General features: G+C 37.2%; 1 protein-coding gene across 1 annotated transcript in view; it reads right to left on the bottom strand.

Annotated features, from left to right (window-relative positions):
* rnd2 (Rho family GTPase 2) overlaps positions 1-11,309 on the bottom strand; it is a 105,539-nt gene extending 94,230 nt beyond the window's left edge. The window contains exons 1-2 of the mRNA XM_061982226.1: positions 11,036-11,309; positions 8,733-8,820 (exon numbers count right to left, since the gene is read on the bottom strand). Coding sequence (XP_061838210.1) covers positions 8,733-8,820; positions 11,036-11,137 — 190 coding nt within the window. The 5' untranslated portion in view covers positions 11,138-11,309. The remainder of the gene's footprint in view (positions 1-8,732; positions 8,821-11,035) is intronic.
* Positions 11,310-18,348: the final 7,039 nt, after the last annotated feature.

Here is an 18,348-nt window from a genome sequence, read left to right as displayed (position 1 = left end):
TTGGACTCGAATCCCTTTTTGAGAACCGGTACCAGTTATCGAGACCTCTATAGTAAAGAAAAAGAGTTGGTTCTTTATTCGAATCCCTGGGAACGAATCCCGTCTTTTTATTCGAATCCCTGGGAACAAATCCCGTCCGGACAAGAAATGCCCCGTGGGACATCACAAGAAATGACGTCATGTAGCTCAGTCATTAGGCGCAGATAGGGAAAGCAGGAAAAAAAAATGGACCGGAAAAAGCGCTCCAAGGTATGGCTTCATTTCACCAAAAAAAAAAGAGGAAGCGGCAATATGCAATTATTGCCAGGCTTCGCTCTCGTGTAAGGGGGGTGAGCACAACAAGCATGTTGAAACATGTTCAGGCTGCGCAAAACCTGAAAGTTCGAGAACCGTGTCGTGTTTTCGACACATGGAGAAGCAGCGGCAGAGACGACGAAGAACGCCCCTCTTCTTCTGCCGGCTGCCCAAGTCCCAGCTACAGTGGCGGTGACGCCGGTGAGTAACTAACGTTAACTGTAGCCGGTTAATTTCCATATCTGCTCACTTGTAGTAACGTAACCTCTTATGTCAACCAGGACTGCAGTTACTGTACGTTACCTAAGCAAAGTCAGTGGCTAACGGTAACGTTAACGTGAGCCTTTTTGTATGTGTCTGATAACCTGTGACGTGCAGTCAGGGGAGGCAGGTGAGGCGGGGCCTCACGTGCCATCATGGAAAGAAAAAAAATGTAAAAAGAAAAAAAAAAATTTAATTGTTATATGTATCCAGTGATTACACTATAAAGCTACTTTCCATTTAACTTCACCAGTTTTAAATTATTTTTATTCAAAATCGCTGAATTTTCACATTTGTTGTTCAAATACTGAGAAGAGACTTGCGGTGAGTTGAGCCTCACCATGGATTGCGCAATGACTCGGCTAACTGCTGGCCTGCTGTGCAGTGAGACCATATTGCTAAATGAATTATATTATACATTTCCATAGTTTAGTTAGCTGAGCTATATAATGAACAGTGTATTTTGTCAACAACTGTATTTCTTGTGCTGAACAATCATAAAACGGCTGCGAAGACGCACTGTGTGAGGCTCGCAGTAATCCCGCCTCCTGGTGGTAGAGGGCACTAGTGATCCCAGAGATCATTCTTGCGACTACTCGGCTGCAGAAGAAGTGACAACAAGCAGCAACAGTTTGCGGCGATCGTTTATTTTTTCCTCTTGCCTGGACTATTAACATGGAGGATTACATATCTAAAATAAAACAGTTTTCTAAACTGGACTTTCAATCGAAGCAGGAGGTGATAATTAAAGGAAGATCTCCTTTGAGACAGAGAGACTTTTAAAACTGAAGAAAGATAAGGAAGACTTCTATAAACAAGTTATCGATGCTTTTGTTCAAAAGGAGCTGCGCATGGACTTCATTTATAAGTAAAGGTAAGACCGTTATCAAATGTGCTTTTTTGTGTGCTACAGTTTGTATGTGTAAAGTTAAAGTTAAGTTAAAGTACCAACGATTGTCACACACACACACTAGGTGTGGTGAAATTTGTCCTCTGCATTTGACCCATCCCCTTGATCACCCCCTGGGAGGTGAGGGGAGCAGTGGGGAGCAGTGGGGAGCAGTGGGCAGCAGCGGCGCCGCGCCCGGGAATCATTTTTGGTGATTTAACCCCCAATTCCAACCCTTGAGTGCCAAGCAGGGAAGAATGCTGGTATGAGCTTTTAAACATAACCCGTTTTTCTGAAAAATACCACTTAATATACTTTGAGTAACAACAGTCAATATTTTTTTTTTAGGGGGGTAACAGTCAATATTTATTTATTTATTAGATTTTATTTTTTTTCTTATATAATAAAAGTGAGCTTTTGTTAAACCAAATATTGTGGTGTTTTTTTTCCATATACAAAAACCTATCTGGGTTTGATAAGGGAATCGATAAGGAATCGGTTCGATAGTAGGATTCGATAATAGGCTCGAACTCGATAATTTCTCATCAAACATCATCCCGAGTTAGCTACTTGTATTCTTGTTGGGAAACAGCCAAACATTAGTATGAGAATAGAACACTAAAGCACACAAACGCAACACATACATGTATGTGAGGGAGGTGGTGGCTAAAATGCGCCCTGTGGACGGGTGTGGTCATGTTTAGGGCAGATGAGAGACTCAAGGTGGGAAAGGTGGTTCCGGGTTTTAAAGCCCCACCAAAGCACAACATTCCCACAGCATGATTAGCCTCTTGCAGTTAAAGTGATAGCTCCTCCTAAGTCAGGTTACAGCCCCCCGGGGCCAAGCGGACCGAACCCCCCCGCCACTGATTGGCAGGCTGGAGAAGATTTACAAAAACAACATGATTCTTTCACTGGCCGAGTGTGTGGCAGCAAGTAGAGATCTAAAGATAGCTTTGCTTGGGAATGTTTATGCAAGACGGTTCCGTCGCAGGGTCGCCCATTCCGATGGCTTTTAACCAGCATGAAGCGGCGGAGCGTTTCCTGTGCCTGACGCGGACATTAAGCCATCAAACGGGTCAGAAAAGCCGAGCCGGGGGGGCGGGCTTCGAACAAAATACTAGCTTGGGCTCGTCTTGTCTTGTCTGAAACGATATCCAAACTCAATTATCTTCCTTACTTTGGAGCTCAAATGAGATGTTCCTTTAAAAGAGGAGCTGTCGCCCTAACCCATACTTGCCAACCTTGAGACCTCCGATTTCGGGAGGTGGGGGGAGGGGGTGGGCGTGGTCGGGGTGGGAGGGTGCTAGAATTCACCAAGTCAAGTATTTCATAGATATATATATATATATATATATATATAAATATTTATTTTATAATATATGTATATATACTGTATATGTATATATATATATATATATATATATATATATATATATATATATATATATATATATATATATATATATATATATATATATATATATATATATATATATATATATATATATATATATATATAAAAAATAAATAAATACTTGAATTTCAGTGTTCATTTATTTACACATATACAGACACATAACACTCATCTACTCATTGTTGAGTTAAGGGTTGAATTGTCCATCCTTGTTCTATTCTCTGTCACTATTTTTCTAACCATGCTGAACACCCTCTCTGATGATGCATTGATGTGTGGCACGCACAAAAGTGCTTTCATCAAATGCACTAGATGGCAGTATTGTCCTGTTTAAGAGTGTCACAAAATTGCTGTTTACGGCAGACGAACTGCTTTACGGTATACAAAAACGTGACTGCTCTTGTTGTGTGTTGTTGCCGCGCTGGGAGGACGTTAATGAAACTGCCTAACAATAAAACCACATAAGAAACCAAAAACTCGCCCTCGATCTTTCTACAGTTATAACGTGATTGGGCAGGTATGCTGGTTATATTGTGGGTTAGCAGAGTCAGGTCCTCATGGACCTGAGTCCGCCTGAATTTCGGGAGATTTTCGGGAGAAAATTTGTCCCGGGAGGTTTTCGGGAGAGGCGCTGAATTTCGGGAGTCTCCCGGAAAATCCGGGAGGGTTGGCAAGTATGCCCTAACCCAGTCAAAAACTTTATTTATTTATTTATTTATTTATTTATTTTTCTGGAAAAGGCACCATAACCACCAAAAAGGGGTACCAAAGTAGTCATATATGTTCAAATGTCAAAACCAGTGAAGTTGGCATGTTGTGTAAATCGTAAATAAAAACAAAATACAATGATTTGCAAATCCTTTTCCACCTATATTTAATTGAATAGACTGCAAAGACAAGATATTTAATGTTCGAACTGCAAAACTTTTATTTTTTGCAAATATTAGCTCATTTGGAGTTTGATGCCTGCAACATGTTTCAAAAAAGCTGGCACAAGTGGCAAAAAAGTTGAGGAATGCTCATCAAACACTTATTTGGAACATCCCACAGGTGAACAGGTTAATTGGGAACAGGTGGGTGCCATGATTGGGTATAAAAGCAGCTTCCATGAAATGTTCAGTCATTCACAAACAAGGATTGGGCGAGGGTCACCACTTTGTGAACAAATGCCTGAGCCAATTGTTTAAGAACAACATTTCTCAACCAGCTATTGCAAGGAATTTAGGGATTTCACCATCTACGGTCTGTAATACCATCAAAAGGTTCAGAGAATCTGGAGAAATCACTGCACGTAAGCGATGATATTACGGACCTTCGATCCCTCAGGCGGTGTGTAAAGGATATCGCCACATGGGCTCAGGAACACTTCAGAAAACCACTGTCAGTAACTACAGTTTGCCTCTACATCTGTAAGTGCAAGTTAAAACTCTACTATGCAAAGCGAAAGCCAATTTATCAACAACACCCAGAAACGCCACCGGCTTCGCTGGGCCCGAGCTCACCTAAGATGGACTGATGCAAAGTGGAAATGTGTTCTGTGGTCTGACGAGTCCACATTTCCAAATTGTTTTTGGAAACTGTGGACGTCGTGTCCTCCGAACCAAAGAGGTGAGGAACCATTGTTATAGGCGCAGAGTTCAAAAGCCAGCATCTGTGATGGTATGGGGGTGTATTAGTTATTATTATTAGCCTTTATTTAACCAGGTAAAATCCCATTGAGATCAAAGATCTCTTTTCCAAGGGAGACCTGGCCAAGAGGGCAGCAGCAAGGTTACATTAAAAACAGTAAACAAATACATAAAACATCACATTTACAACATTAAAACTTGCTCACATGACACATGTGCATACAGACAAGGTAGACTGCAGTCCTTTCACAGAAGCTTTAAACTCATTCAGCGTAACTAGAGTTTGAAGTTTAATGTTCGATTGTAGGTTATTCCAAGCCTTCGGTGCTGAAAACCTAAATGCTTTCTTGCCCAGTTCAGTTCTTACTTTGGGGACAACAAATTGCAGAACATCCATTGAACGAAGATTGTGACTTCCTTGTTTCTTTGTTAAAAGACAAGACAGATAAGATGGAGTGATACCCAGAATGGTTTTTAGTTAGTTTAGTGCCCAAAGTGTGGGTAACTTACACATATGTGAAGGCACCATTAATGCTGAAAGGTACATACAGGTTTTGGAGCAACATATGTTGCCACCCAAGCAACGTTACCATGGACGCCCCTGCTTATTTCAGCAAGACAATGCCAAGCCACGTGTTACATCAACGTGGCTTCATAGTAAAAGAGTGCGAGTACTCGACTGGCCTGCCTGTAGTCCACACCTGTCTCCCATTGAAAAGGTGTGGCGCAATATGAAGCCTAAAGTACCACAACGGAGACTGTTGAACAACTTAAGCTGTACATCAAGCAAGAATGGGAAAGAATTCCACCTGAGAAGCTTCAGAAATTGGTCTCCTCAGTTCCCCAACGTTTACAGAGTGTTGTTAAAAGGAAACACAGTGGTAAAAATGCCCCTGTGCCAACTGTTTGGCAATGTGTTGCTGCCATTAAATTCTAAGTTAATGATTATTTGCAAAAAAAAAGTTACGTTTCTCAGTTACATATTAAATATCTTGTCTTTGCAGTCTATTCAATTGAATATAAGTTGAAAAGGATTTGCAAATCATTGTATTCTGTTTTTATTTACGAATTACACAACGTGCCAACTTCACTGGTTTTGTATATATAGATCTATCTATCGATTAATCGATCAATCGGGTGAAATCTTTATTCCTCTAAGTTCAGCAAATGTCCCGCAGACCGCAGTTTGCCTTCCTGGTGGTGCTCAAAGCATTTCCAAATGACAGAAGAGTGTGTCTAAACAGTGTTTTCTTCGCACTTATGGGTTTCACGCTTCTGGAGGGTTTTTTTCCCCCCACGCTAAAGTAATGCCCACTCCCTGGGCTTGTGGTGGTGGATCTTCACTCGGCCTGATTCGATAACCGAATAAATGCATAATGCAAAACACACACCTCTCTTTCACTTTTAATATGTACCTCTACTCGCTAATTATAGTAAATAAAGTCGCTAAAGTGCATCACAGATCATTTGGTGTGTTGTGAAGTGGAGTAACGCCACATCTACATCTTATATTATGAATGAAATAAGTTTATTTCGGTCATATAATCAACCATCAACCGTTTTGTGTGAGCAGTTTAACAGTACAGATTAGACATATTTAACAATCATACATTTTTACACACAAAAAGAAAAATAATGACCGAAAAAGGAATAGGCTGAAGCCAAAGCTTATACTTGCCTATCCTGTACATTCACTGAAAATTTGATTGCCTGGCACATCAACGTTAAAAAAAAATAATAAATGGGATGAAAGTAATTGTTACTATATTTTATCATTTTCAATTATTTCACCTTTCAATGTTTTCTTAAACCTTAACAAAGAAGTACATGTCTTCAGCTCATCACTGAGCTTGTTCCACCACTCAACTCCTAAAACTGAAATATATTTGTATTTTATATTTGTTCTTACTTTACCCATTTCAAAAATCAATTATAGTTTTCTCCTCTTAATTGAAATAACCTAAGAATACAAGCTGGAAGGCTGTTGTTCTTTACTCGAAACATCATTTCCATTATTTTTAAAAACACAATATCTGAACATTTTAACACAATTGAACTTATAAATAATGGATTGGTAGGTTCATAGTAGCACGCTTTGTGTATTATTCTAATGACCCTTTTTTGAAGTTTAATTATTGGGTATATGTTTGTTTTAAAAACATTTCCCCAAACTTCAACACAATATGTTAAATATGGAAAAATAAAAATAATATAACATATGCAGACATTTCTTATTCAGCATGTGTTTGACTTTATAAAGAATAGCAATGGATTTGGATATTTTTCCCTTTATATATTCAATATGCGGTTTCCAACATAATTTATGATTAATTATTATTCCCAAGAATTTAGTTTCATATACTCTATCAATTTCCACTAGATTTAATTATATTTAATTTATATATTATTATACTTCTATTTGTTTATGAGCAAGGGCGAACTGGCCGAGAATTGATACAGCTCGCCAAAAAAAATAAGAGTTGTACAGTATCCGATACAGACGATACGAAAAGAAAAACGGGCATCAATGTATGTTTTGCATGTTGGTATCAACTTGGTATCAAAGTATCAATACTTTTGGAAACCCTAGTAAAATGAAAAATATATCACACAATCACTCAAATACAAATTAAATCGACAAAACTATTTTAAAAGTTTACTAAAAATAAATGGCAATGAGCAGAGCGTTGTTGTTGATTAACGGCACAATTGAGCGACTCACATGCAGTTCTTGGCTGCAACCAGCAGAGGCGCTGTTGCTGATTCAGTCTGTAGGAGGTGAATAAGTTGGGCTACGGCTACACTACGACATAGCATGACTAAGCTACAAAGGCCAAAAGTCACACACTATAATAAACATCCGTCATCCATTTTCCACACCCCGAAAGGTTTCGCGCTAACATGCGTACGACAACCATACTTGCCAACCGTCCCGAATTTTCCAGGAGACTACCGAATTTCAGTGCCTCTCCTGGGACAACCATTCTCCCGAGTTTCTCCCGATTTCCAGCCGGACTTAAGGCACGCCCCCTCCAGGTCCGTGCGGACCTGAGTGAGGACAGCCTGTCGTCACGTCCGCTTTTCTTCCATATAAACAGCGTGCCGGCCCAGTCACGTTATGACATCTACGCTTTTGGCGAGTGCACAACTGCGCACACAACAAGAAGGAGACGAAGAAGAGGCAGTCATGGCGACGACGAGTGACAGGGAATAGAACGAGGATGGACAATTCAACCCTAAACTCACTCCTTTCCTGCAAATTAAAATTTCACAGATGCTGCCCATACCTATGCTCCTTCAAAGGCTGTGCTACTGGCTGCAAAGCATTGCACTTTCAAATACAACAATGAATGACTGTTATGTGTGTGTATATGTGTAAATAAATGAACACTAAAATTCAAGTATTTCTTTTATTTATATATATTTATAATAAAATACACACACATATACATATACATATATATATATAGCTAGAATTCAATGAAAGTCAAGTATTTATTTTATTTATATATATTTATGTAATAAAATACACACACACATATACTGTATATACATACATACATACATACATACATACATACATACATACATACATACATACATACATACATACATATATATATATATATATATACACATACATACATACATACATACATACATACATACATACATACATACATACATATATACATACATACATACATATATATATATATATATATATATATATATATGTCTTAATAAGGTTATCCAAAAAATAGTGCTCGATACCGTAGTAGAGCGCAATATATGTGTGTGTGGGAAAAAAATCACAAGACTATTTCATCTCTACAGGCCTGTTTCATGAGGGGGGGTTCCCTCAATCATCAAGAGATTTGATGATTGAGGGAACCCCCCCTCATGAAACAGGCCTGTAGAGATGAAATAGTCTTGTGATTTTTTTCCCACACACACACACACATATATATATATATATATATATATATATATATATATATATATATATATATATATATAGCTAGAATTCAATGAAAATCAAGTATTTATTTTATTTATATATATATATAAGAAATACTTGAATTTCAGTGAATTCTAGCTATAAATATACTCCTCCCCCCTTAACCCCGACCACCTCAACCCCCTCATCCCCCAAATCTGCCGAATTCGGAGGTCTCAAGGTTGGCAAGTATGCATACAACATGCGACATACAACATGGTGTCGACACATTGAGCGACTCACCTGACGTGTCCCACATGTTCAGCTCGATGCGGTGCTTGTCGATCTCAAAGCTGGCCGTGTAGTTCTCAAACACGGTGGGCACGTAGCTCTGAAAAAAATAAAAATGTATATATGAGTTTCAAATATTCAGACACTCCTACTAACACTGATATTTAATTAACTGCCGAGTCTCCTGTAGTAGTTGGCTGTGTGGTCTGGAAAATATACCAGGGTCTCTGATTGGCGCAGGGCCAAATAAAATGTTCATTAAAGGTCTACTGAAATGTGATTTTCTTATTTAAACGGGGATAGCAGATTCATTCTATGTGTCATACTTGATCATTTCGCGATATTGCCATATTTTTGCTGGAAATCGTCGCTTTCTCGGTCCGAATCGCTCTCGCTGCTGGTGGCCATGATTTTAAACAATGTGCAGATGCTAGGAGCTCCACAACCTGTGACGTCACGCTACTCGTCTGCTACTTCCGGTACAGGCAAGGCTTTTTTTATCAGCGACCAAAAGTTGCGAACTTTATCGTCGATGTTCTCTACTAAATCCTTTCAGCAAAAATATGGCAATATCGCGAAATGGTCAAGTATGACACATAGAATGGACCTGCTATCCCCGTTTAAATAAGAAAATCGCATTTCAGTAGGCCTTTAAGTTGTCACTTTGACTATTGATTCCAAAGCAGGTTTTTCCACTAGTTTGTTGGTAAACGACGATAATAATCCAACAAAATGGAAACTGTGTAATATTACCATGAAGCGGCCCTCCAAGGGCTTTGGTATCTGCGATGTGGGCCATGATGAAAATGAGTTAGACGCCCTTGGTCTATGTCGTCTTAATAAGGAGACGTTAATGTCTCTTGTTTTCAGGTTCCGAAATGTCTCATGTAGAAGTGAATAAAGTCTTGTCGTGCTCATTTAATCATGCATGCAAACTCCATATGCTGTTGTGGAGAACCAATCAAAAATGTTGGACACTTTCTCATACTAGTGTCATACTAGTAGCCAAAATGTTGAAAGAGCCATATTGGACCAAAAAATACAAAAAACTAATCTGTCTGGAGCCCCGAAAAATGAAAAGCTGTATACAAGTCTTATAATGAAGGCAACACATGACGTGAGTGTCTATATTAGCTATAATAGCCTACTATCAAAATGACTGTGTGTCGCAGGCTGAAGCAAATCTTCGTTGACAGAAATGTTGAAATGTAATATTTATTCTACACATTTTTACAACATTAGAAACCATTAGTAAATCAGAGGCTACTTAGAAGGTGAGATAACTCCTGGAAATGACCGGCTTTTAATGGCCAAAGGTATAGATGTGTGTGTCCATGTTTAAAGGAAACGGCAGGCTGTCTTCTTTTAATGGATTTATTACAATCTTTGGCAAGCTAGGTAATGTTTGCTGTGGTCTGGAACAACATGGCACACAAACAACTATCTGAAATGCAGCCAATATTACATACAGATAATGAATGTGTCATGAGACATGCAAAACTAAATTATATACAAAAATTATAAAAGTAAAGGATATTAAATGAGCTCAAATACACTTCCAAATGAGGCACGATGACGCAATATGTACATACAGCTAGCCTAAATAGCATGTTAGCATTGATTAGCTTCCAGTCATGCACTGACCAAATATGACTGATTAGCACTCCAACAAGTCAATAACACCAACAAAGCGCACCTTTGCGCATTCACGCACAGCATAAAACATTGGTGGACAAAATGAGACAAAGGAGTGGCATAAAACACGTCTTTCGGAGAAAGTTGTACATGTAAACAAACTACGATGAGTTCAAGTTAGTAGGACAAAACAGTGCTTGCTAAATACTCTCATCAGTGAAGCATGCATAACACAAACAGTGGGATTTCTAACAATTAGGGAGGTGTGTGTCTCCTACAGAAACCATATGAAAACAAAAAATATATTTTTTCCTCCATCTTTTTCCATTTTAACACATTTTTTGAAAAAGCTCCAGGGAGCCACTAGGACGGCGCTACAGAGCCGCATGCGGCTCTAGAGCCCGGCTGACCCCCGGACTAGGTTGATGCGTTCTCCTGAGAGCTGTTTCCCAACATGTTTATAACCAACAAAACATAAAGGAAGTACAGTAAGGGACAAGCGGTAGAAAATGGATGAATGGATGTTGAAAGAGTAACTAAATTGGATCATATAGTAGTGGTGTACCTAATGAATTGTCCAGCAAATGTGCTTTTTTTTTTAAAAAGCATTTTTACTTTGATGTTAGTTTCATGTTCAAGCTGGTCAGTACAAACAAATGGTAAAGTTGTTTCGGACCTACCTCCGGGTAGCAGTCTTTGGCAAAAACGTGCAGCAGCGCCGTCTTGCCACACTGCGCGTCCCCGACCACCACGATCTTACAGCGGCTGCCTTGGTTGTCCATGCTCGCCGGTCAGAGGTGCGCTGTGGTCCTGCTAGTGGTCCTGGTGGTCCTGGTGGTCCTGGTGGTGGATGTCATCCAGGATCCTAGAAGACCACCGAGCACCGACGGAACAAAAGTGGAGCAGAGTTAGCGGTGAATTCCTTGCAACCCGGCCGGCGCGGAGCTTCTCTGATGCGGCTGACAGAGTGACTGACCGCCGGCTGCTGGAAGCTGAAAGCATGAGGTGAGAGGCCACGCCCACCTCTACGTCACTGAAAGGTAATAGGCTGCGAGATGAAGGGTCAAGGTGGAATTGCTGAGTCAGACTTTGTTGAACGCCCGAAACATTTGTTCATAAATGTTTAATTAATTCATAAATAATACACATAATATACCCCAACAATATTAGCGATGTCGAAATCATGAGAGGAAAACTCCTAATTATGAGACATAATGTCGAAATTAGGAGATTAAAAAATCGAAATTATGAGATTAAAAAAAAAATTAATTATGAGATTAAAAAAAGGCGAAATTATGAGACAAAAAGACAAAATTATGAGATAAAAAAAGTTGAAATTATGAGATAAAAAGTCGAAATCATGAGAGGAAAACTCCTAATTATGAGACAACAAACTCGAAATTATGAGATTAAAAAAATCGAAATTATGAGATTTAAAAAAAAAAAAAAAGGAATTGAGATTAAAAAAAAATCGAAATCAATCCAGATTAAAAAAATCGAAATTATGAGACAAAAAGTCAAAATTATGAGATAAAAAAGTTGAAATTATGAGATAAAAAGTCGAAATCAAGAGAGGAAAACTAACTATGAGACAAAAAAGTCTAAATTACGAGATAAAAAAGTCGAAATTATGAGACAAAAAATCCAAATTATGAGATAAAAAAGTCAAAATGCCATCCATCCATCCATCTTCTTCCGCTTATCCGAGGTCGGGTCGCGGGGGCAGCAGCCTAAGCAGGGAAGCCCAGACTTCCCTCTCCCCAGCCACTTCGTCCAGCTCTTCCTGTGGGACCCCGAGGCGTTCCCAGGCCAGCCGGGAGACATAGTCTTCCCAACGTGTCCTGGGTCTTCCCCGCGGCCTCCTACCGGTCGGACGTGTCCGAAACACCTCCCTAGGGAGGCGTTCGGGTGGCATCCTGACCAGATGCCCGAACCACCTGATCTGGCTCCTCTTGATGTGGAGGAGCAGCGGCTTTACTTTGAGCTCCTCCCGGATGACAGAGCTCCTCACCCTATCTCTAAGGGAGAGCCCCGCCACCCGGCGGAGGAAACTCATTTCGGCCGCTTGTACCCGTCCGTGATCTTGTCCTTTCGGTCATGACCCAAAGCTCATGACCATAGGTGAGGATGGGAACGTAGATCGACCGGTAAATCGAGAGCTTTGCCTTCCGGCTCAGCTACTTCTTCACCACAAAGGATCGATACAGCGTTACTGAAGACGCCGCACAGATCCGCCTGTCGATCTCACGATCCACTCTTCCCCCACTCGTGAACAAGACTCCGAGGTACTTGAACTCCCCCACTTGGGGCAAGAGGTCCTCCCCAACCCGGAAAATGATGAAATTAAAAGTCGTAAATGTAAAATAAAAAGTCGAAATTAAGAGATAAAAAGTCATTACATGCATAATTAGTCGGGAATAATTATGACATTTTGTCTCATAATTCAGATTTTCTTATCGCATACATTTTACTTTTTACCTCATAATTTCAATTTTGTATCTCATAATTTTGACTCTGACATGCATATGCAAAAATACCCCAACAATCATAGAGATGTCGAAATCATGAGAGGAAAACTCCTAATTATGAGACAAAATGTCGAAATTATGAGAGAGAAAAAAAATCGAAATTATGAGATTTAAAACAATTGAAAATATGACATGAAAAGTAATTGTATGCATAATTAGTCAGGCATAATTAAGACATGTTGTCTAATAATTCTCATTTTCTTATCTCATACATTTTACTTTTTATCTCATAATTTCGACTTTGTATCTCATAATTTTGACTTTGACATGCATATGCAAAAATACCCCAACAATCATAGAGATGTCGAAATCATGAGAGGAAATCTAATTATGAGACAAAAAAAAATCGAAATTATGAGATTTAAAATAATTGAAATTATGAGATAAAAAAAAGTCGAAATTATGAGACAAAAAGTCAAAATTGTGAGATAAAAAAGTTGAAATTATCAGATAAAAAGTCGAAATCATGAGAGGAAAACTCCTAATTATGAGACAAAATGTCGAAATTAGGAGATAAAAAAATCGAAATTATGAGACAAAAAAATTGAAATTATGAGATAAAAAATTTAAATTATGAGACAAAAAAAATCGAAATTAGGAGATAAAAACTTTAAATTACGAGATTAAAAAATTAAAAATTAAGAGATAAAAAGTCATTATATGCGTAATCAGTCGGGCATAATTATGACATTTTGTCTCATAATTCTGATTTTCTTATCGCATACATTTTACTTTTTATCTCATAATTTCAACTTTGTATCTCATAATTTTGACTATGACATACATATGCAAAAATACCCCAACAATCATAAAGATGTCAAAATCATGAGAGGAAAACTCCCAATTAAGAGACAAAATGTCGAAATGATGAGATTAAAAAAAATTGAAATAATGAGACAAAAAAATTGAAATTATGAGATTAAAAAAAAATCTAAATTATGAGATTTTTAAAATTTTTAATTATGAGATAAAAAGTCATTGTATAATTAGTCGGGCATAATTATGACATTTTGTCTCATAATCCTGTTTTTCTTATCTCATGCATTGTACTTGTTATTGTTGAATCAATAAGTGGACCCCGACTTAAACAAGTTGAAAAACGTATTCGGGTGTTACCATTTAGTGGTCAATTGTACGGAATTTGTACTTCACTGTGCAACCTACTAATAAAAGTCTCAATCAATCAATCAATCAATCTCATAATTTCGATTTTGTATCTCATAATTTTGACTTTGACATTCATATGCAAAAATACCCCAACAATCATAGAGATGTCAAAATCATGAGAGGAAAACTCCTAATTATGATACAAAATGTCAAAATTATGATAAATAAATGATAAATGGGTTGTACTTGTATAGCGCTTTTCTACCTTCAAGGTACTCAAAGCGCTTTGACACTACTTCCACATTTACCCATTCACACACACATTCACACACTGATGGAGGGAGCTGCCATGCAAGGCGCTAACCAGCACCCATCAGGAGCAAGGGTGAAGTGTCTTGCTCAGGACACAACGGACATGACGAGGTTGGTACTAGGTGGGGATTGAACCAGTGATCCTCGGGTTGCGCACGGCCACTCTCCCACTGCGCCACGTCGTCCCCCCCCCCCCAAAAAAAAAATCGAAATTATGAGACAAAAAATCGAAATTATGAGATAAAAAAATCGAAATTATGAGAAAAAGTCATTATATGCATAATTAGTCGGGCATAATTATGACACTTCGTCTCATAATCCTGATTTTCTTATCTCATACATTTTACTTTTTATCTCATAATTTCGATTTTGTATCTCATAATTTTGACTTTGACATGCATAGGCAAAAATACCCCAACAATCATAGAGATGTCGAAATCATGAGAGGAAAACTCCTAATTATGAGACAAAATGTCGAAATTAGCAGATAAAAAAATCAAAATCATGAGATAAAAAATCGAAACTATGAGATTAAAAAAAATTTAAATTAATAGATAAAAAGTGATTACATGCATAATTAGTCGGGAATAATTATTAAATTTTTTCTCATAATTCTGATTTTCTTATCGCATCCACTGCTGCTGCCCACTGCTCCCCTCACCGCCCAGGGGGTGATCAAGGGTGATGGGTCAAATGCAGAGAATCATTTCGCCACACCTAGTGTGTGTGTGTGACAACCATTGGCACTTTAACTTAACTTAATACATTTTACTTTTTATCTCATAATTTTGACTTTGACATGCATATGCAAAAATACCCCAACAATCATAGAGATGTCGAAATCATGAGAGGAAAACTCCTAATTATGAAACAAAATGTCGAAATTATGAGACCAAAAAAAAATCGAAATTATGAGATAAAAAATATCGAAATTATAAAATAAAAAGTGAAAAATAAGAATAAAGAAAAATGAAATTATGATACAAAAAGTCGAAATTATGCGATAAAAAAGTCCAAATTATGAGACAAAAAGTCGAAATTATGAGATAAAAAAATCGAAATTATGAGATAAAAAGTCATTATATGCATAATTAGTCGGGCATAATTATGACATTTTGTCTCATAATCCTTATTTTCTTATCTCATGCATTTTACTTTTTATCTCATAATTTCAATGTTGTATCTCATAATTTTGACTTTGACATGCATATGCAAAAATACCCCAACAATCATAGAGATGTCGAAATCATGAGAGGAAAACTCCTAATTATGAGACAAAATGTCGAAATTAGGAGATTAAAAAAAAGTCAAAATTAAGAGACAAAAAGTCAAAATTATGATATAAAAAAGTCGAAATTATGAGAAAAAAAAAAATCGAAATTTTGAGATTTAAAAAAATCTAAATTAAAAAAATCGAAATTTTGAGACAAAAAGTCAAAATTATGAGAGAAAAAAGTTGAAATTATGAGATAAAAAGTCGAAATCATGAGAGGAAAATCTTAATTATTAGACAAAATGTCGAAATTAGGAGATAAAAAAGTCGAAATTATGAGACAAAAAAAAAATTCGAAATTATGAGATAAAAAAAGTCGAAATTATGACATAAAAAATTCTAAATTACGAGATTACAAAACTTGAAATTATGTAATAAAAAGTTATTGTATGCATAATTAGTCGGGCATAATAATTACATTTTGTCTCATAATCCTGATTTTCTTATCTCATACATTTTACTTTTTATCTCATAATTTCGATTTTGTATCTCATAATTTTGACTTTGACATGCATATGTAAAAATACCCCAACAATGTCAAAATCATGAGAGGAAAACTCCTAATTATGAGACAAAATATTGAAATTATGAGATAAAAAACTCAAAATGATGAGATTAAAAGTCACTACTGTTTTATTTTTCAAATTATTTGAAACCAAATCACTTTTGTAGACAAAATTCAGCCTTCAACGTTTGTCATACGGAGGATCTTTGACTCGTGTTTTTGCAGGAGGTGACTAAAATCAGCATCATTTGTCATTTAAAAAATATTTGTCTAATATTGTTTGCTGTCCGTCCTTAAAAAAAGAGAATCTTTGAAGAATATTGTTCATTCGGTTCTTAAAAAACAGCACAACATTCCTATTTTTAAAAGGATCTTTGACTAGCGACTAGGATCTTTAAGTAGTATTTTCCAGTCAGTCCTTAAAAACACCACAACACTCCTGTCTTTTAGAGGATCTTTAATTAGCAATTTTGCTGTAGGCGCCCCAAAACAGCATACCATCCTGTCATATAGAGGATCTTTGAAGTGTTTTTGAACTAGGGGCCGGAAAACATCAGAGTGCTTGTATCATATAAAGGAGCTTTGATTATTATTTTTACTGTTGCTTATCATATAAATAATATAAAAGGAAATTATTTTGGAATAGGTGCTTAAAAAAAGAAGTATTTGTGTTATATAAAGGATCTATGATTAGTATTTTTGCAGAGGATGCTTTGAAACACAGAAAAGTGTTGCCTACATATGAAGGATCTTTGACTGGTGCTTTTTTTTTCAGGAGATGCTTAAAAACAGCAAAGTGTGCTTCTCATAGAGACGATCTTTGACTAGTGGTTTTGGAATAGGTGCTTAAAAACAGCACAGCACTCCCTTCATATAGAGGATCTTTGACTAGCGTTTTTGGAATAGGTGCCAAAAGAGCAGAGTGTGCATGTCATATATAGGATCTTTGATTATTTTTGCAGGAAATGCTTTTGGAAAAGCAGCGTTCCTGTTGTATAGAGGATCTTTGAGTACTGTGTATGGAGGAGATGCTTTGGAACAGAAAAGTGTCCTTGTTATAGAGAGGATCTTTGAAGTGTTTTCTAACTAGGGGCCGAAAAACATCAGAGTGCTAGTATCATATAAAGGAGCTTTGATTATTATTTTTACTGTTGCTTATCATATAAATAATATAAAAGGAAGTGATTTTGGAATAGGTGCTTAAAAATAAGTATTTGTGTTGTATAAAGGATCTTTGATTAGTATTTTTGCAGGGGATGCTTTGAAACAGAAAAGTGTGGCCTACATATAAAAGGATCTTCGACTGGCGGGGTTTTTTTTGCAGGAGAGGCTTAAAAACAGCAAAGTGTGCTTCTCATAGAGACGATCTTTGACTAGTGGTTTTGGAACAGGTGCTTAAAAACAGCACAGCACTCCCTTCCTATAGAGGATCTTTGACTAGCGTTTTTGGAATAGGTGCCAAAAGAGCAGAGTGTGCATGTCATATATAGGATCTTTGATTATTTTTGCAGGAAATGCTTTTGGAAAAGCAGTGTTCCTGTTGTATAGAGGATCTTTAAGTACTGTGTATGCAGGAGATGCTTTGGAAACAGAAAAGTGTCCTTGTCATAGAGAGGATCTTTGAAGTGTTTTCTAACTAGGGTCCGAAAAACATCAGAGTGCTTGTATCATATAAAGGAGCTTTGATTATTATTTTTACTGTTGCTTATCATATAAATATTATAAAAGGAAGTGATTTTGGGAATAGGTGCTTACAAATAAATATTTGTGTTGTATAAAGGATCTTTGATTAGTATTTTTGCAGGGGATGCTTTGAAACAGAAAAGTGTTGCCTACATATAAAATGATCTTTGACTGGCGTTTTTTTTTTGTTTTTGTTTTTTTTGCAGGAGATGCTTAAAAACAGCAAAGTGTGCTTCTCATAGACACAATCTTTGACTAGTGGTTTTGGAACCGGTGTTTAAAAACAGCACAGCACTCTCTTCATATAGAGGATTTTTGACTAGGGTTTTTGGAATAGGTGCAAAAGAGCAGAGTGTGCATGTCATATATAGGATCTTTGATTATTTTGCAGAAAATGCTTTTGGAAAAGCAGTGTTCCTGTTGTATAGAGGATCTTAGAGTACTGTGTATGGAGGAGATGTTTTGGAAACAGAAAAGTGTCCTAGTCATAGAGAGGATCTTTGAAGTGTTTTCTAACTAGGGGCCGAAAAACATCAGAGTGCTTGTATCATATAAAGGAGCTTTGATTATTATTTTTACTGTTGC

Source organism: Nerophis lumbriciformis, linkage group LG24 (genome assembly GCF_033978685.3).
Source record: "Nerophis lumbriciformis linkage group LG24, RoL_Nlum_v2.1, whole genome shotgun sequence".
Taxonomy (NCBI): Eukaryota; Metazoa; Chordata; class Actinopteri; order Syngnathiformes; family Syngnathidae; genus Nerophis; species Nerophis lumbriciformis.
The sequence above is the reverse complement of the archived record's forward strand: the minus strand, read 5'-3'. Positions and strand labels throughout refer to the sequence as shown.